This window comes from Strix uralensis, chromosome 16, assembly GCF_047716275.1.
Source record: "Strix uralensis isolate ZFMK-TIS-50842 chromosome 16, bStrUra1, whole genome shotgun sequence".
NCBI lineage: Eukaryota > Metazoa > Chordata > Aves > Strigiformes > Strigidae > Strix > Strix uralensis.
Window position 1 is genome coordinate 19,416,116 of NC_133987.1, and position 21,240 is coordinate 19,437,355.

Consider the following 21,240-nt stretch of genomic DNA (forward strand, 5'->3'; position numbering starts at 1 on the left):
TTCCTGGCTGTACAACCATACCATGGAAGATGGAAGAGAGAAAAGTACTATGTGGATCTCAAAAAGATGTAATTTGCCTCAGTTTAAGGATGGAAAGATCCATTAAATTGCTTATTCTTCCCTCCTGCATATCACACTTTATCAATTTACCCTTTTAATACTATTATCTTATGTTCTTCTACAGTACTTTGGTGTCAGACATAACACCAGAAACCAGTGTATGCATTTGTGCTAGAATTCCAGGTATCATTATTTTCCTTTTTGCCAAAATGAAATAGCCTCTGCAAGTATGTCTTTTATAAGGACATGAGCAAACTCAGATGGTTGTCAAGTTAATCATTCGTGATGTTATAATGGATATCTGAGCATCCCATCAAATTAATTACCAGGATTCAAGATGTGGGATCTACACAGTAGGAGCCTCAAGCATTACACAGACCTACCATTTTCCTAAGAAATGCAACTGGTCAGTATTCCCAAGTATATTTAAAAGCTTTATCTTAATTATACCCACTGCATTACAATATATAATGATATATGAAGTATTTTCACAATTGACTTAATTATTTGCCTGTATTATTATAATTAATAACTGTAATATATGGAGTAAGGATTTTTCCAACACAGTAAGCTACAGCGTACCACATGTCAGGTTTACATTTTGTTACTTTTGAAATCCATCCTCTTCTAAGAAAGAAATACATTTTAATCATGTTCATAATAGGCCCATGAAAAATGTCCTCTCTCAAAACAAAGTCAGAACTCATCTAAATTCATCTACTTTTCCTGCTTAGATATTCGATACCCCATATTTTAAACATGGGGCTTCTAAAAGGGCTGAATCACTTGGGGCCTTAGGACATCAAGTACTAAGTCTGTCATCTCTAATTTATGAATTTCAATTCAACACAGATAATGAGAGAAAAAATTCTCACTGCTAGAACACATTCATTGCTTTTTGTAAAAATGAATTTAGAGATCCCAGTCTGCTCCCATTTAAAAGGTGTTTATTGTACAAAACACACATATTAAACTCCTTTGTCAGTATCTTTATCATAGTAACTGAAAGAACATCTATGCTAGCCTTGGAAATTCTTCTGCTGTTGCACCATGGAGACAGAAGGAGATTACAAACTTGGGAAATCTATACTGCTGCTATCTGTGCAGTGAAGAGAAACTGGAATAAAAAGAACTTCTTCTAAAAGGCAGTGATTTAGCATCATTTACCAATATCAATTTTACCTAAAATAATGTATGCTTCCTCCTTCCTTTATGCTTCCAGCTACATCTATGCACATCACTAAAATGGAATGAAAAGGGAAAATGTACCAAACCAGGAAGAACTGGTGCAAGCCACATATGTCTGCCATCAGTTGTGTCATTTACTCTGTCAATTAGTTTGTCTGGAGTTCGGATGTCTCCAGATACATCTTCCAAAATGTTGACACTATCTGGAAAAGCAGCAATATCTGAAAAAAACTTTAAGTGTAAATAACCAAAAAGGACATTTCAGAAACACCATATTTAAAAGTTCACGCTTTGAGATACCATGGGTGAGTATTCGCCACTACAGCAGTAAAACTTAAAAATACTCTGAGTACTTCATAGAAGTAGCTGAGGAACTTGGGGGCACATTTTTAAAAGCAGGACAACCCTTACAGATTCTGGCATTTGAAATTATTTTTAAAATAGGACTAAATTAACTAGCTGCATTCAATTTATTTTCAAATATGTATTTATGACTTCATCAATAAAGTTCCCTTATCAGGAATAGGCAATTCCTAGCTTTTTTGTGACAAAGCCCCATTTTTTTACCATGAACTTGTGAAAACTCCTCCTATGAAACATAACTCAAGAAAAGTATCCTTGCAGGAAGTAGTCATCACTCAGACTAAGTTTTGCTTGAGTTCCTCAAGGTTTGTGATAAAAATCAGTAACTGTCTAATAAGGCCTTCTTTCAGTTCTTTGAGAGGGAAAGATTAAACCAGGCTTTCTGGGTAACCAGATTTTCTCTGTAAGAGAACATGTATGCTAAAAACATATGTACTTTAAAGACATGCAAAGAAATGTGGATGGATGACACTGTCTTCAGAATTATAAATCCCTAGCAATCCAGTTTGAGGGACACTAATTTCCCCTTGTCCTGCTTTCTAAAAGGCCTGAGTCTGTAAATGTTTATAAGAATTTAAGAATATATTTAAGGAAAAAATGATAAAGAAACAGCAATGCCTCAACTGTTTCAGAAAAGCTTGCTCCGGACTCAGTACTAAAGTATCACATTTAGTACTGCACTAAGACAAATATTCTCTTTTGGGGATCCTAATATACCCAAACGACACTATTGTACAGGGAGGAGCAGGTATAATTCAAAACGAGCTGAGGTATCTTCACCTGGTATTGTATTGTCCTGTAAAGATGCACAGTCTAAAAGCTAAGTTAAAGATCCCTTCTTCTTAAAAGTAATTTACTACCACTTTTCAATTTCAAAATGCTTCTTCTCCATTACAGATGCTTCAAGTTCATCATGTATCATACAAGATACAAATAAAAATAGCATTCAGTAAAAAGCCTTTATTAGCTTTTTCATTGTATCCTCTATTTATTAGGCAATAAGAATCCTTAGAGACATGCAATTCATGCAGTATCCATGCTTTTTATCCTTTCTCGTTGGCTAAGAAACTCTTTCTTCCATGTGCCCGAACTACATGAATTCCACGTTGGAGTATGAAGCTTTCAGCACTTAAGAGACTTTAGCTGATACAGAGCACTGAAGTATAACCTTGATGACTATGAATCTTTCAAAGATGTCCTTCACTCAGTCTCGTTACCCAGGGAACACTGAATCAAATTCAAAGTTTCAGCCCTTATCTTCATGACTGGATTGGGTGTCTAGAATAGCCTAAAGCTCCAAAACAAGAGTTATGAAAAATTTCTTTCCTGTGGCACAATGAAAGATTCCATAACAAAGAACTGAGCTCAACCTTTTATTATGAGTTTATAGCTCATCAAACTTTCTGGTCCTTCCATACTATGGAAGAAATAAATGTTGATAGCAAAAAATACCACATCCTTCTTAAGCCTTCCCTTCTCTAACCTTGTCCTGCTTTGTTAGTGCATCCCATTAAGAGAAGAAATGTTCTGAAAGTATATAGAGTACATTAAAACATATGGATACAAGTATCATCATGCAAATACAGAGAAATACAGGCAGAGTAGTAACATGGGATAAACTGGCAATTTGGAAGAAGTAGCAAGTGATGCCATATGATAATTTGTGAGGGAGCAAACAGTGTATCTGAAAGAGATAGAGGTGCTTGGTCTGTAAAAGGATACTGTTTTCAGTTAGTAAGATTTGGTCTCCATGTTCATTGAACAACTCAAGTCCATTCAAACCGATATAGTATGGATCACCCCAACTCGTCAGAAGCTGAAACTGGAAAACAACTAAAAACCAAAATGCTATTAAGGAAAATTTTGATATTAATACTTTGTCCTAGCAGTCTACTTAATTTGCAGTTTCAAAAATTATTGTGCAGCCCACATCCTGATGCCAGAGACTCTTAACTGCAATTTAAGAGAGTGAAAGAAAATGTTTTTCACTTCTGACTTCACTATGTCTTAAACCTCTTTGAATAAACTATTTTCTTTAAAGACAAGAAGTCTGCCTTTTCTACGGCTGGTAATACACACACAAATGAACACCTGCAAGTGGCACAGCTAGGCAAAAATCTACCTATATATGTTTATATATATACATGTTCACATATATATATGTTCATATATATTCTTCCATCAGGTGAAGAACTACTGAATTTTTTTAGTGTATGCCTTACCTTCTTGTACACTGCAACTTATTAATACCACAGCTCCTATCTGGAGCCTTTACTGCCTTCCTATGTTTGCCTGGTTCTGAATTTTATGAGTGGTAATTGGCCAGCAAATATGCCTCTAAACTGAACAGCAGAAAATGTAATGATGGAGTCTGTGCTGTCCATTTCTCTAATGGAGCACTCGTTTGTGTCTCTTTGCTCTATTCAGACACTGATTTTCATGAAACTGGCAGGAACTTAGTATTGCTGAGACCTCATTGTCTCCAAACTTGGTTAGAATAGCATAATGGATTTAAAAGGGCCATCGAGTAGATGGATGGCATGACAGTAAGTATTACCACAAAAGGCTGTGCTTATCTAGGGAAACTTAAAAAGCCACAAACATTAAGAAAAATGGCAAAGATATTACACAGTTCTGGTCAACCTTAATAAAGGTATAAAATGAGACAAACATTCAAAGATATGCAGAAATACAAACACTACTTCTAGCTTTGATAGGCTGGCTGGATACTGTGCTAATGGACCTCTAGTTCCAGCTTGGATGGATTATAAAAGGCAGGAGAAAAAGCTACCAGAGTATCTGAAAACAGGTCACATTCATATACTATGTTCCATTTATTTATTCTTTATTCATACTTAATGGAAGCCTTTCTCATATTTTTGGTATCTTGTTAATTTCTTAAAGTACCAGAAATTGTTGGATTCAAAAAGCTCATGAGTCATAACCATAGTATATAACTCTAAAACATTCTATGTGACAAGTAAGAATATGACAGAGAAGGATACAACCACATGGCATTAACGGTGCTTCATAGTCCATACTAGCTTGTTCCATTCTCTTTGAACCAGTTCTGTCAAAAAAACCCAAGACAAAATAGTTTCTTTATGTACCCTTGGCTCATTCAGAAAAGAACAAAACCAAAGAACTAAGCCTCCACAAACACCACCCCCTGACCCCCCACACTTGTGATTATGGACTAGATCGTCCTCTGATCTCAGTAAAATCTGGTTAACGGTATAAAGTTAAATTGCAATGAAACTTTTTGCTCTAAATGCTTCATATTTTCATCCAGGTGCCTCATCCAACTGGCTTCAACAGAGAATATGAAAGAATACTAAACAGAGAAACTGTGTGGTTCAGATAGCAAAAACATCCTACTTTACCTCTTTTGTACTTTATTAATCAGCTGAGGCTGCAGATAGTCAAGAAAGAGAATTTCTTGGGCAAAATCAAAATGGCAGTTGCCAGGTCCCTTGCGGATAAGGAAGCCTTCTGATGGGGAGATGCTGTGACCATCCAGCAACACATGGACTACCTTAGCCTTGTTTAAAATAACATAACGTAAGATTACATGACATGACATTACATAAAATAAAATAGATCCAAAACAATTGCATTCACTTCAGAGGCTGAAATAATTTCAATAATTTCATTATATTTATTTAATTCCATACTTCTGTTTCCATAATTTTGTTATATTTATTTAATTCCATAATTCAGCAAAAGAAAGCCTAAACAAGCGGATACCAATTGCAACCCATAGTGTGCAATTCAGAGCATCATAGCTGATATTGATGGGGATGGGAGAGGTAAGAATTTGGGGGAAAAAAAGAAAAAAAAAATGTATTGAAGAGATCCTTCAAACACTTCATCTCACTAGATCTCAGCAAACTGAAGCTTCCTTTCTTCACCGAAAGGGTTGTCAAGCGCTGGAACGGGCTGCTCAGGGAAGTGGTTGCGTCATCATCCCTGGAGGTATTTAAAAGACCTGTAGATGTGGCGCTTAGGGACATGGTTTAGTGGTGGACTTGGCAGTCTTAGGTTTATGGTTGGACTCGATGATCTTAAAGGTCTTTTCTAACCTAAATGATTCTATGATTCCTGAGCCTGCAGCATACATACACACATCAACGGAACGGAAAGACTCGGCTTTCAAGTCAGCTTATGTCACAGAGGTGATCTGAGGAGACAGTTAAGAGTCTTCATGCACCTGAATGCACTGCTAGGCCAGGCCTGATTGCTGAGCACGGGCTGAAGCTAGCCTTTAAGAAATCACATAACCTTGTGCTCTCTCTCGAGAGCAGACTCTTTTGTGTCTCTGTTGCATTTATAGAGAGCCTGTATTTCACCAGTTCTATTCATCTTTGTGACAGGTGGCACTTGGACTTTTCCAGGATCATGCAAACTTGTCTGCCAAGCAGTGCTATATGTAACCTAAGGGCATATGAATAAAGATGAGGTACCTGTACCAGGCAGAAAGAATTGAGCCTTGTCCACATCACAGATGCATGCACGTCTTATACAATCTTTGAAGATTAAGCTAAATAATTCAGGCATACTTATGGAGATGATGCAGGAGTCCTGGGCTCTTCACCCTCCCCCATTAGCACCATCTGGTGTTGTATGCATGATCCCAGTCACATAACAATTCAATCATGCAGCAACAATTATCACTGCATCTTGCTCCGAAATACGTTAAATATAACTTAACGTTAAGCACAAGCAGCATTTATTGCACTGAGTCTTTCACTAACTACTGGTTAAGGAAGGAATAATACCTGTAAAATATAACCAAATGGCCTTATAACTGGCACTATGATTAAAGCTTGCTGATTAATGGATTGAACCAAAATAGATTCATTTAGTTAACAAAAGACTTAATTTAGTCTAAAGGCAATGTGAGTCAGTTTTCTAATATTTGGATTTTATACTGATAGATGTATATATGATAATTTGAGGTTAATTCAGTATTGTACTCAAATATTTAATTTTCATTATTAGGATTTCTATTAAAAATATATAGGCAATATTTAAAGTTAAAATTCCCATTTCAGGTGTCTATCTGAGAAGAATTTAAAAACATTCAGAGTTTTCTGTAAAGTCCGTATATTATCAGTGACCTGATATCATAACAGTTTTCATATTTTTCCATTTTTAAATGATTTTTTATTCAATTATAATTTCAGTAAGTTACAGATGCAACATCCCCAGAAGATATTTTTTTTTACACAAACATTTCTTGATTTGAAAACCTTGGGTATTGTACAGACTAGAGGAGATGCTCAGTTCACTTCCAAACAGCATGAAGATTAATTAGGAGGGAATGTTTGTATGAGTACCAAGTATGGAGAAATAACTATTTCTGGTTTCATCTTTAATACACTTGGGAGCAAAGAAAGGAAATATCCTTTTCATATCAGACACTGTTCTGCATGCTACTTTCCAGCTGAATCAGTCTGCCAGGCTAAGGAGAGGAAGTGAAAAATCCACTGAAATACACTTTAGTTTAGCAAACACGTACTGAATGGAAGTCTAGAGACTTAGAGATGAAATCTTACCTATTATACCACAGCTGCTTATATTTATGTGCCCTTTACAGCCCTCATTTCTAAGTAATTTTCATCATCTGAGAAGGCACTCAACCATCACACATAGCATTTTACAAATCGCATAACAAAGCTTTCACAAGGTAATTTTTCATAGAGCTGGAAATAGCACACAAGCCTTCATTTTGACAGTTCACTGCCATTACCCTCTCATACTAAAGCTGTGAATAGAATCCACCAGTCTACAGCTGCCTAGCAAATCATTATATCTCATACTGGGGGACTGTTTCTTAGAAGGAACAGCAATACTTCAAGAGACAGATGTCATGATGCCCTAGGTTTACAGTCTAAAGCCTCTTTACTTTGGCTCAGCAGATACCTTACATCTTCAGTTTTCCAAATAATTTATTTCATCCTTTTACAGGACTGCAAGTATGAACTCCTCATTTAAACTGTACCCACTAACTGTTATGGGACTTACAGGTGTGCCACCTGCATGCATACTTTATCAGACTCACCTCTTTTTTCTATCTAGCAAAGTAAACTGTGAAAACATACCTCTCTTTCTTTCTTCTTTGATTTGGCCTCCAAAAACCAAATTCCATGTTAGATTTTAGGGATTTGGCTATTTCTTTCCCTCCTTTCTCCCCTGCTCTGCCTTGAAGAAGGCTTACAACCGTAGTGAAAAAACATTCTATATCACCACTTAAAGACAGTTCTTCATATTGCACTTTGTACACAGAATCACAGAAAGATTTAGGTTGGAAGGGACTTCTGGCATGTGTCCAGTCACAGATCCTGCTCAGAGCAGAGAAGCCTGCAAAGATAAATCAGGTTGCTCTGGGCCTTGTCAAATTTAGTTTTGAACTCACTGCATACTGTCCCAGAGCTGTATCCCTCTCAGAGGGAAGAGTCCCTTCTTTATGATGAATCATATCTATTAAGTAACAGATTTTACTAAAAAAACCTAGTTGTTATACAGGGGGTATGTTTAGATGGTAAGCTCAACATGCTCCTGAACCCTCCCATGGGTCAAACATGTTGGGTTAATGCAGTGTATTACAAAATCAGGTGCCATATGTTAATATCTCTAGATCAGTTGTGGTTTAAATGAAAGATCTTATGCTCTGGCCCTCTGAGGGTCTTTGGCACTCAACAACACCCCATGCTGATAGTAAAAGATGCCAGGGCTCTGCTGTGGAGAGGGAACACCTCTCCACACATCTATATAGTGTTCATATTAAAGCAATTTCTGGAAGGTAAATTTACACAAAGAAGCAGTTCTGCAACTTTTGCCACTATCTTGACCAATCCTATCAAATATCCATGCTTCCAACTTCAGTTTGAGAATTTTTTCCAGAACTTTGCTAATCCTTTTTGTCCTGTCTCTCTCTAGTTTAATATATACCAACATTTTTCTTCTTATCGATTGACTGAGTTTGGACATCAAGAATGCAACAATTAGATGTGAAGGTGAAGATCTGGAAACAAATGGATTCATAAACTTTCTGTGCAGTGAACAGCAACTACTTCTGCCTTATCATTACAAGTGCATGTAGAGCTTCTGAGAAAAGCCATGGAAATGAGGGACAGCCAAACTCAGAGTGCCAGCAAGATGGAATATGATCTCCAACAGGTGTCAATTCCAAGAATTCAATATGAAAAAACATATAAACCAAGAAATTTGGAAAAAGAAGAGAGGAGGTATGTTATACAATTTTAGCTAAACTACTTTAGCCAAACTGTCTGAAGATGTCAAGTTTCCCTAATAAATGTTAGAGTTCAAGAGACTCTTCTTCCTTCTTGGAAAAGGTATTATTGATTGACTAGCCTGTAACTTACCTAAACAGAATTTCTGTTGGAGAAGTGTCCCTGTTCTATTGTTCCCTGTGTTCCAGGAAATAAAGAATCATATGGTAGGCCTAAATACTAGATACTGAGAGGATACCACTTCGGAATCATATATCTTGAAAATAATACGTGCTATTGTATGTGTCTCTTGGAAAAATCAGCTGTGAAGATTTCTTTAAACTATCTCTGGCTTTTTTTCAATATTTGCTGTTTGTGGAGACAGAAATGCATTATACCTGCCACAAAATTCAGACTCAGACAATCTAGAAAGATTTATGGTGTTCCATTAAGGCTGCTATATTCATTCATCACAGTACCAATTTTCCAATGCACTGCTGTATATTTTTGCTGGCAATGCTCCTTTTCTTTTACTTACCCCTCTATAGGTATCCTCCAGAGATTTATTATAGTTCCAAAAGCGAAGCCCTGCAATACTTTCAATTTTATCAAAATGGATTGTGAGCAGATGATCTTCTCCAAAGGAGAAGGGAATGAGCCACATATGGTCGTCCTCTACTGTGATATTAGTTCCATCTATTAACCTACAAAGAGCAAAACCCATTAGCTGCAAAAAAAGGAAAAGCTTGCTTTTCTCATGTAAATCAGGTACTTTACTAGGTGTTAATTTTTTTCTACATGCCACTTCTAGCTTTCAGGGCTTATTGTGCCCATGTTTATGCATTTAAAAAGCACAGTAAACATCAAAAATAATGTGCAATTGTTGAATTAAAGACACTGGGGGGAGAAACACAGTATTTCCTTTAGTTGGGTCTGTTTGAAGAAAAACAGAAGAATCCTTAGGTTTTCCCTGGGTGAACAGGGGCAGGCAGAGGAGAGCTCAAATACCTTTGTACCAAAATGGCCAAAGGCAAAACTCTAAGGCCCACACACAATATAATTTATTAACACAGTTCTATGCCTAAACTAGTATATCTGGCACTCTGCAGTGTGTTACTATGCCAATGCAATCATACTGAATCTGATAAGGAGTTGGATAGCAGCTGGATAACCCAGGGAAGAAGCAGAATTTGTTCACATCCTTCTTCATGCACACAGTTAGGCACATTTCTGCTTTTTAAAAAAGCTCTGTACCAGCATGACAATGTCTTTTCATAAGAGCACAGACTTGAGGCTGACTAGATAAAGTAAATTCCATTATTTCCTCATTTTGGAATCCTGACTTTATATTCTTCTACCACAAACTACAGCATACAAAGATGGAGTAAAGGAGAATATGAACTAATTGTCCGCTGTAATTACTTCAGTACACTGCCCTATGTACTTAAAATTTATTTAGAAGTTTAATGGAAGAATGACTGCCAGATTTGGCAGTTCCTTAAGGAAAAAGATTTGAATAATGACTCTTTCACAGAGGAACTGATTAGGGAGCCCACGAGAGAAGATATCATCTTTCATATTTTCATAGCATCTAACATCTTTCTTGGCAATATGGACAGTGGGATCGAGGCACCCTCAGCAAGTTCACCGCTAACACCGAGCTGTGTGGTGCAGCCAACAGGCTGGAGGGAAGGGATGTGCCATCCAGAGGGACCCGGACAGGCTGGAGAAGTGGGTCTGTGCAAACCTCATGAGGTTCAACAAGGTCAAGTGCAAGGTCCTGCCCATGGGTCAGGGCAATCCCAAGCACAAATACAGGCTGGGCAAGGAGTGGATAGAGAGCAGCCCCAAGGAGAAGGACTTGGGGGTGTTAGTGGGTGGAAAATCGACTATGAGCCAGCAATGTGTGCTTGCAGCCCAGAAAGCCACCCGTGTGCTGGGCTGCACCCAGAGCAGTGTGGGCAGCAGGGGGGGGGTGATTCTCCCCCTCTGCTCCACTCTCCTGAGACCCCCTGCAGTGCTGGGTCCAGCTCTGGGGGCACCAACATCAGAAGGACATGGACCTGCTTGAGCAGGGCCAGAGGAGACCACGAAAATGATCAGGGGGCTGGAGCACCCCCCTGTGAGGACAGGCTGAGAGAGTTGGGGGGTTCAGCTGGAGAAGAGAAGGCTCCGGGGAGACCTTAGAGCGGCCTCCCAGTACTTAAAGGGGCTACTGGAAAGATGGGGAGGGACTCAGGGGTGTAGGGATAGGATGAGGGGTAACGGTTTTAAACTGAAAGAGGGGAGACTTAGATTAGATAGAAGGAAGAAATTCTTTACTGTGAGGGAGGTGAGACACTGGCACAGGTTGCCCAGAGAAGCTGTGGCTGCCCCCTCCCTGGAAGGGTTCAAGGCCAGGTTGGACGGGGCTTTGAGCAACCTGGTCAGTGGAAGGTGTCCCTGCCCATGGCAGGGGGTTTGGAACTAGATGATCTTTCAGATCCGTTCCAACCCAAACCATTCTTTGATTCTATGATTCCATACAATCCTTGAATTGGTCCTGAATAGTACACAGTAGCTATTCCAAATGGTACAGCTGAAGAGCACTGTAGTGTACTCAAATTCAACATGCCTGCAGAATTAAGAAAAGCCAAAACCACCCCTAATTCTTGTGCCCAAAATGGTTCTTAAGCAAAAACAAGGAGCAACAAAATAAAATAAAATCATTACACACCGCAGAGAGAATATTAAGTGATATCATACTGGAAGCACAGAACAAATGTATCCCACTTACTAAGAAAGATGTTAGAAAGAGGGAGAACTTGAAAAATCAAAGCCAGCCTGGCTCAGTGGCAGGATAAAGAAAGCTATTACAAGCCATCTTTCAACAAAATTCATGATCAAAAAACCCTAAATGGATAGGATCATAAACTCTGGAAGGCTAAATGCGTATGCACAGGCCAAAAAAGAATATGAAGGCTAGCACGCAAAAGGTACCATAAATAAAATTCCTCAAATACATCAAAAGCAGAAGGCCTGCCAGAAATTCTGTAGGATCAACAGATGACTAGGCTGTAAAAGGAGCATTCAGAGAAGGTAGGACACCAACAGAAAAGCTAAATTAATTCTTTGCATCTGGGTCCATCATGGTGGAGTATGGAGAGACTCTACCACCAGAATCTCTTCATCACAGGGGGTCTCATGGGAAGATTTCTTATATCTTGATGCCTATAGAAGAGATTTTCATACAAATAGGCAGAACTGAGGAATTACATACAAGGAAGCTTGACATCTGTATTAGTTAGACTGGCAGAAATTACAAAGAACAGTTAATGTCCATGTGGATAAATACAACATTCTAAGGAAGACTCAACAAAGATGTTGAAAAGAGAAGTCTTAATTCATAAACCTATTCACAGCCCATAAACATGCCAGAGGGCAGGATTACCACTGAAAATATCCTTTAAAATGGAGATATGACTCAGAAACAACAGGATGCAGCTTCAATAACAACCAAATGCCAAGTCTGCTCCAGACCTATAGCCTATGAGTACAAGTTAATTTGAGGAAGTATACTTGTCAATGAATAAAACTTAATTGGAATTACAAAAAAAAAGCTGCAGATTTGCCAAAAGAATAGCACCTATTTGTGCAATTCCCTCATACCTCCTCACCCTTTGCTAACTTGAAATTTTCCTTGAAATTATCCAGAAATCCTGCATAAATATCACTGCATATGCATAGACAGATGCTACAGAACACCCACATTTCTGCCTGGAAAGTCCTTAGCACAGATACCAACCAGGCACGTTACCATCTCCTAACTCAAACACCATCTTTTGGAAACATCTCATTCATATTTCTACAACAAGCTGTTCCTGGGTAGCTTCTGAAATCCAAGAATGAGCAGTGATGGTATGAAAATCATGTTTGCATTAATATGTGTTAACATAATAAAAGTTTATATAATTATGTCACTTTGTAAAGTCTGATGTAAAATGCATCTAAAACTGATAAACTCCAAAACTGTTTGTGGAGACAACAGGCATAAATAATAAATAATTTTAAAAAAAGAGCCCTGCAGAAAATGCTTGGACAATCCAACTCTTTTGCTACTTACTTTTCTAATGTTCTGGAATCTCCAGTATACTCTGGAAGATCATTTAAGTCTTGGGGTGAAGCAGAAATTTGTTCTGTACTTATTTTTAATGCGTGACCATTCTTTCCTATCACTTCAAGTCCTGTCAGTCCAAGGTAATGAGAGTCTCCCCAGGTCATGGTAAAATTCAGTTGCAGGCCTATATAAAATAATATACATGTAATAAATCTATATATATACTAGTAAGGAGCCGATATAAGCATGCATGCAAGGCCCAACGATTAGCAGTATGTGTATTTTGTTTAGATATGCTGTATTTGGATGCACGCCTACCTCCATGTGATAGCACAGTATCTTCTGTAAATCTGTGCTAGACCCCTTTAGTGGGCTACCGACATCTTATTCACTTGTAACTATGCAACTCCTGATCAAATATGTCATCAAGTGCCTCATTACTTAGATTGTAGACTGACAGTAATTCAATGGTACATTTAAGCAGTTACATGACAGATTTTGTGATTATGCAGACACAGAGAAGACCTATTAGTCTGAAGTCTATCTATCATCTTTTGCCAGCTAAATGACTATATGGAGTCATATAAATCCAGTCTCTCATAAATCCACAAATTGTTAGAGAACACGAACTCATAGTTAAACCAAAAAACAAATTTGGTTTACTAATGTCTTTAAGTTACTATATTCACAACAGAACTGGACATCTGGAAGTATTTTAATGGGACAGCATTAGTGAAAAGCAGCAATGTTGATTACCCTGCATCTCCAGAAAATAAATAGGAAAGAAAAATTGGGCAGACAAAAGATTGTACACGTATCTTCAGATCCACCTGTTTCATGCCTTAATGAAAAAATATAAATACCATATACAGATATAACAAGTAATATTCCAATCTGATCAGGTTCCATAAAAATCCATCACTATAAATTAAAAATGTATTTCATTTCACACATTACAGAAGCCCAGAATAATTAAGGTGGATAACATCTAAAGAAGCACCAGTAGTCATGATGCCCTGTAAAACAAACAAGCATTAAACCTATTAAGCCATCCAGACCAATTACTTCTAAATAGCCATAGCAATTTACACAAGACTGTCTTGATATATACATAAATTCACTTGGGTGTAAGATCTCATTAGCATTTGCAAGGACACTAAGAAATAAATAGTTCTATTAGCTGACAAGTTTGGAGCTATGGCTACATTGATATTAGATGCTATTCCCAAGGCCATTGGTAAGACTGAACTTGCTTAGTGTACAAGCATGCAAGAGTTCTCAGGCAAAACCAGAGTATATTTTCAAACAAAAGAGAAAAGATAGGGTGAAGCAGCTATCCACACAAGGTTTAGTATTCACATCACCATGCCAATGCCTTCATAGAATCTCAGAATGATGCAGGGTGGAGGGGACCTCTCAAGGTCTCTAGTCTGACTCCAAGCTGAGAGCATGTCCATTAGATCAGGTCTCTCAGGAGTTCATCCAGTGGAAGTTTGAATGTCTCCAAGGCTGACAGATTTCAAAACCTCTTTCAACCCCTGTTCCAGTGTTTGATTGCCCTCAGGGTGAAAAAGATTTCCTAATACCCAGTTGGAAATTCTCATCTTCTACCCTATAGTTTCTGCTGCCTCTCAACCCAGTGCTATGTCCATGCCTGAGAACAGCCTGGATCTGTCCTTTCTACGCCCTCTCGATAGCTATAGACATCAGGATCTCCTCTTCACCTTCTCTGGGATGAACAAACCAACCCAGCTCTCTTGTACTTTTCTCACAAGTCAGGTACTCCAGCTGCCTGACCATCTTGGTCACCCTCCTCACTGGACGCACACCAGTATGTCAATTTTCTTCTTGTTCTAGGGAGCTCCGTACTTAACATACTACTCCAAATACAGTCTCACAAGTGTCAAATACAGCAAAAGAATCCCTTTCCCTTTCCCTGCTCTGCTGGCTGCACTCTTATTTTTACATCTCAGGAGGCAGCTGGCCACCTTTACTGCTGACTCTTGTTCAACATGTGGTCTCACAAGGACTTCAGGCCCTTCAGTGCAAAGCCGCTTTCTGTGCTAGTTGCCCCCCCAGCCTGTCCTGTAGCATGGGTTATTACATCCCACACACAGGTCTTTGCATTTGCCTTGAACTTCATGACGTTACATTAGGTTGCATCATGAGGTTGTAATTTTTTCAGCCTGCTGAGGTCCCTCTGAAGAACAGCCTTGTCCCCCCACTCCCCTCTGTTTGGTATAATCCACAACCTTGCTGAGATTGTACTTCATCCCATCATCCAAGTTCTTTAAAAAAAAGACATCAATCAGTATAGACTATAGTAATATTGATCCCTCTAGTAACTAGCCACTAGCTGGACTTTATACCAGTGATCATCACACTTTGAGGCACTATTTCTCCTTGACATCATGACAGGTAGCAGGATGAAAGAGTTGAAAACTACCTACAACAGGTCAAGGATACAAATCCTCAGGGACTCTGTGCACAATTTATTACCAGGAGTCCCAGATGAAGAAGGCAGTACTGATCCTAAGTTCTGCACAATTCTCAGTAATTTCCCAGCAAGAGGACTCTCACTCCAGGTCTAAGGGACCACCCCACAGAATAAGGAGAACAAGGAACAATATACACAGGCAGGACAGGGTATGAAGAAATCATTGGCAAAAATGAGATTGTACCTTCTAGGGTTTTTTTTGCTTTTGTGCAAGGTCATTCAAAGATAGTCCTTTGTAGCAATTAATGGCAATTTTTTTCTGTATAAGAGACTAAATTGGAGTTTCTCTGCATTTCATAAGACATGGAAATCCTCCCTTAAATACAACTAGCTTTCTCCTGCTCTTTCCCTGCAAGAACTCATGGAAATCAGGACCTCTTTGTCTGGTAGAGACAAGTTAGTCCAATCAGCTGATTAACAATATCTTGTCAGTGTGAGAGACTGCATCTGCTGAGCTCTGAACCACCCTCACTATCTTTTTCACCTACTTTGAGAAATTGGAGGAAGGAAAGGAATCTTAAATTCACAGATAGGAATTGATCATGGACAGGTTCATAGGTAAAGTTCAGAGATGTAGATATAGTTCACAGGTCATAGATCACAGATCACAGGCATAGTTCACAGATGTGGCTGACTAAGCCACAGCATTGTGTGTATTTTCAGAGAGCACATCACAGGTTGCTAAAGACTTTATGCCAGGCGCAACAACCCAATTTCTCTTGCGCTGGTCAAAGGACCAGGAACTGATACTAAAACTTCTGGGCCATCCAGAAGCTCTCCAGACAATAATTTAAAGGCCCACAGAGAGTTTTTTTGTACAGAATAAACAAATCAGGTACTTTAAGTATGGATATAACATTCTGGTCTAGCTTTACTGTAGGGTTTATATTGCCAATCTGATCTAAGAAATTCAATCAGTCTACATAAATACATAGGATTGGGAGAGAATTACTAGGTAAGGGACATAGCTATTACAAATCCCATTCAGGGACTAGGCAAATGGCTAGTGTTATTTTTCTGAGATTAAAAGCCAACTGTTACAATACAATGTTCTAAATGCCATAGTAAACAAAGCTTCAGCATTAAATATTCAATTACTCTTCTTTATTCTAGACCTGACATCTGTCACAAAGTTCTGTACAGCTCTGACAAATTAGATCCTCCTTGGTAACATGTTCGGGGGGAGGGTGGTTAAGCAAGAAGTGAATATAAGAACTTACATTTTCCAGTAAATATTCCTGATTCCTTGGATATACATTCAGAGAGAGGGTCTGGCTCTTGAACCTAAAAAGTAAACCAACAGGTGCAATGAACATGCATATCATATATACATTACAGAAATATTGTTTATAAACTGAATTTTTTTTCGGTGGGATTTTTTTGTCTGTTTCTTTGGTTTTGTTTTTTTTTACACCCAGCCTTTTATATATCAATCTCCCCACTGCCTCACTATGCAGGCCGTCCTGCAAATAATTGAAAACATGACCCAAAATGTAGACAATCATCTGGATCCTTAGAAAGTCACGACTATTAGGGGTGTTTTTTCATGCACATACGAGTGTTAAATGGGAGACTCCCTATTCTCAAAGAGGTTGAAATGTTTAAGTCACTCTTATTTACCTGCAGACCGCCATTAGCAAATGATAATACGCTGTATTTACGACATGTTGCAAATATGTTGCAGAGACAAGAAGTCTGGAAGGAAGTTAAGACCTCAGAGAGTGCCACCACAATTTCTTCTCAAGAATTAAGGGGCAGAACAAACAAGCAAACTTGTCCAAAAGCTTGCATTTGTTCTTTGACAACACTAATTAATAACAGCCTAAGCTATTCAGCATAGCAAACCAGAAAATGAATAAACAGATGACAAAATTTGCTGATCATACTGGGGCAATTAGGATAGCAAAGACAAAAGATAACTGCAAAGGGTTGCAGATAAGACTTCACTTCATTGAATGTGCATGATAAAACGGCTAATTATGTTCACTGTAGGTAAATGTAAAAATGCTACACATGAGGAAAACAATCCTAACTTTACATATACAGTATTGAGCTCCAAACAAAATAATAGCAGATTAGAATGAAATCTTGGCGTTATTGTAAGTAGTTCTACAAAAATATCAGCTCAATCTTCATTAGTATTCAAAAAGCCAAATAGGAGATTAGAAGTCCAGACTCCTTCTCTATAGTTTCATTCATCATTAGAAGTAGCCTTCCTGTCATCCAGAATACATCAAATGGACCTACATTGTGCCTAGAAAAAATAGACTTGTCAACACTTTTCTCCTACTGTTATATTAGATCTCTGCAGTATAACCACTGACATCCTGGATCTTCTATGTTCCCAGACTGCAATATACTTCAGGTAGTAGCAAATGTCCTTGTGGTAATTAAGTAGGTGAAACTATTTCAGTGCACAGTTCTTGTTCAAAGACACACGGATAACCTACAGAAACAGGAAATCACCCTCGTATTGGGGGTACCTTCCTCACGAAACAGTGCCTCCATCTTTGATGCCATGTTTTTTTCTCAGAACAACTTAAAAGACCAGCTGGAAATTAAAATTTGCAGCTCTATTGAATATCTAAACCCATGGACACAATAAAAATACTGCTTTTATAGAATGCAGAATAATGCCCTCCCTTGCAGGCTGTAAACCATCTGTGCCAAACCACCTTATCACCTCTTTTTCTCCCTCTTCCTCACATCTTGGCTACTTAGATCCCTTCATTCCACTGGTGTCCACTATCTTTTCTTTCAGTTATGGTCTAATTTTCTACTATTTCAACTACTTATGCTTGTGAACATTGTCCTACCTGTGTTCTTAGATCCTTACAGCTTGAACAAAATACCACCATAATTATTGGAAAAGCAATAAAAAGTAGAAAGTATTACCATGCTCCTACAGCTGACCATACTGCATAGCACCTTTCATGTGAGGAATAACTAAAGTAGGACTAACCATTCTGGAAATGAGAGATTTAGAAGGGATTGTAACAGAGAGGATAAATATCTTGAGTGGCTTGAAGAAGGGAATGGGGAATAATTGTTTAGTTTCTTCCAACACAAAAACTAGGGGACATTAAATGAACCTAGAGACAAATAGAAAGAGGTTCTCTCTGTGCTACGCAAGTTAAGTGGGGAAACTCACCCCAGAGCACTGTAAGTTGTAAAAGTGCACATGGGTTCAAAAAGCTAGGGGATGAATTAATGCAATAAAAATCCATGGCAGGATACTAAACACAAAGTTAAGTCAAAAAGCCCTTGTGAGACAAATTTCTAAGGACTGGATGAATGTTTCAGAGAAATATCGCTGCATGTTTGCTCTATTCTTACATTCTCCCTAGGCATCTACTATTGGCCACAGTCAGGGTTGGGTCAAGTGCACTCATTACAGGTCCGACCTGCTATAAAAGTTGACATGTTAAGGATTACTGAATTCATGGGACAGACAGATGACCATGGATAATATTGACAAGATAGTAAGACACTTCTATAAAAGCTTTTGAAAAGTTCTGTAGTCAGTGCAGTAAAACACTGTTTCATCGACTGAACATGCTGAAGGCAAAAAGGGTGATGATCAACAGGTACAGACTGTTCAAACCCATTATGAGTCTGAATGACAACGTTATGCTGGGAAGACAAATCATCCAGTAGATCTGTATCATTCTGATATGCATCCATCTACAAAATCTTGATGGTACCAGCAAATACAGAATGACAGGGAGATCAATGGCTCAGTCACAATAGCTTTTGTTAGTCCCTTGCTGATACAGCGTGTTTCAGAGTTAGAAAAGGAGTATAAAGAGCATCACAGATGAACAGCAAAATAAAAGGCAGAGGCTCTGAGTAAGGACCAGACAGTCCAGGTCCAGGCTTCTGCAATGGAAGAGGTCCTGGTGAATGCTCACAATAAACAAGTGATCAAGAAAAGAAAGGTGAACTTCAATTTTTGTTCATGAAACCCTGCACTGCATAAGGTGCCTGCGATACCACCAGCAAAGATGGGACCAGGATTACTGTTTCCAGTGGTAACAAACACTGGTGAAGTCAAAGGGTTAGAGTCACTGACTCATGATCTCAAGAGAGATCAAATTCCAACATCGTGATGTTTCCCTTTGTCTTATAAGCCACCAGGAAAAGAGGACAAGACAGAACAGGAAGGCTTGACAACAGCACATTAGGAACCATGTATCACTGGGAGCACTTTAGCTAAACCAGCTGGAATTTGGATTGATTCAGCTCTGGATGTCCTCACAGATTTACAAGTAAGAGTGTATCCCCTAGAAAAAGATAACCTCACTGAAGCAACAGCAGGTGCTCATGAAGAGTCTAAGGTAGAAGATTTCATGGAAATCAGGTCAAAGACTGCCCCACACCATCCTGAGCAAAAAATCTTGTGGGATCTTTGCCCAGACACTGGACCATTGGGCTGGAATGGTATGAGGCAAGACTCCAGTACTTCAAAATATGGCCTTCCTCCAAGCAGTAAAATACCTACTGCATAGAACAGTAAAGGAGTATTTTTGTGCTGCAAAATGCACACAGACCTGTGGAGATGCTTCTCAAAGGAGGAAAGAGGAAAAAATAAGGGGAGGGTTGAAAGGGGGAGATCCTTCTCACATAAAATACTTGATTTGTGGAGGAGGAAACTAGCAAGAGTATACTCTGTGTGGAAAACATGGAAAAATCTTTGGTTTGGAATGACAGGGACCACAGCTACTCATTACATGAATTACCATACGGTAAAAATCACTGACAGTGGCATAAACCTTCAGGAGTACCTAAATCAAAAAGACTTCCCTCTAATCTCTGTCCAAGTAAGTAAAAAAAAATACATACATACAATCCAGTATGGTCTTCCTTGCAGTCTTATTAACTAATCAGGGAAAACAAAATTTGGAGGACCTTTTGGACTTAAAACAATCACATAAATTATTGAGCTGGTGAAAAAAAAAATGCTTCAAAATAGACAAATAGCTGTATTAGTTCTTCTGCAGAGCTTTACTCCATCATGGAAATCAGTGTCTATCACTTCCATGTGGTGTTTCAGAAAGACATTTATAGAGTTCTGAACACAGAGGCCCCTACCTGTTGATCCTCTGTTCTTAACCTCGCTTGTGTAAAAGGTCTTTCATCTCCCTCCCTATCAGCAGTTGTTGGCCTCTTTAGCTCTTCCTCGTATCTCAAGGAGCTGGCATTTTCCATTTCTCCATCATATGTCTCATCATAGCAGTATATAGCTTCAAGAATATCATCATCAGTAGTGAACAATATAGTATCCCCAAAGTGCTCTGGAGCTGAAGGCAACATACAGCATTAAATGTAGAAACCATACAAAAGAATATATAGAGTGATAAAAACTATTTTCGGTCCTTCTTTACATTTAATTTGCAGTAGTGTTTAAAGATAATATATGGTAAATTGATACTGACAACTGATATAATTAGTATGTTCATTCTCAAACTTATACTGCACAGCAGAAAACCCTAGAGAAAGCCAAATTTCAAATACATATAAAAGAAAATGGGAAAAAGCTTCTCCATCACCTTTTCCAAAAGACTATATCTGTGAAGGCAAGTCAGAATCTGCAACTGTTAAATGTTTAGTGACTATCTGATGTTATTGAAATATGGCCTTGTTGCTAAGACATCGTTCAGAATAGGGATTAGCTCTATATGCTGCTAAAATTCACAGTATCATTGAAGAATGCATTAGTGGGTTTTGCATTACATTTTGAAATTAAAATGGCTAAATACTATACAAAGTGCCAGCTTGCTTTGAAGGGGAAAGTGATAACA

At 38.4% G+C, this 21,240-nt stretch overlaps 2 protein-coding genes across 6 annotated transcripts in view; one reads left to right on the forward strand and one right to left on the reverse strand.

The window, feature by feature from the left end:
• Window positions 1–8,607, forward strand: part of GSG1L (GSG1 like) — an 84,481-nt gene extending 75,874 nt beyond the window's left edge. The window contains exon 8 of the transcript XR_012631075.1: window positions 8,554–8,607. The gene's annotated coding sequence lies outside the window, so the exon portion shown is untranslated. The remainder of the gene's footprint in view (window positions 1–8,553) is intronic.
• The window catches only part of KATNIP (katanin interacting protein), a 66,302-nt gene that overhangs the window by 7,557 nt on the left and 37,505 nt on the right, over window positions 1–21,240 (reverse strand). For all 5 annotated transcript variants that reach the window (XM_074885531.1, XM_074885532.1, XM_074885530.1 and 2 more), the window contains 8 exons: window positions 20,531–20,739; window positions 16,660–16,723; window positions 12,949–13,126; window positions 9,385–9,550; window positions 4,995–5,152; window positions 4,617–4,681; window positions 3,334–3,444; window positions 1,330–1,469 (listed from right to left, as the gene is read on the reverse strand). In XM_074885531.1, the coding sequence (XP_074741632.1) occupies window positions 1,330–1,469; window positions 3,334–3,444; window positions 4,617–4,681; window positions 4,995–5,152; window positions 9,385–9,550; window positions 12,949–13,126; window positions 16,660–16,723; window positions 20,531–20,739 (1,091 nt within the window). The remainder of the gene's footprint in view (window positions 1–1,329; window positions 1,470–3,333; window positions 3,445–4,616; window positions 4,682–4,994; window positions 5,153–9,384; window positions 9,551–12,948; window positions 13,127–16,659; window positions 16,724–20,530; window positions 20,740–21,240) is intronic.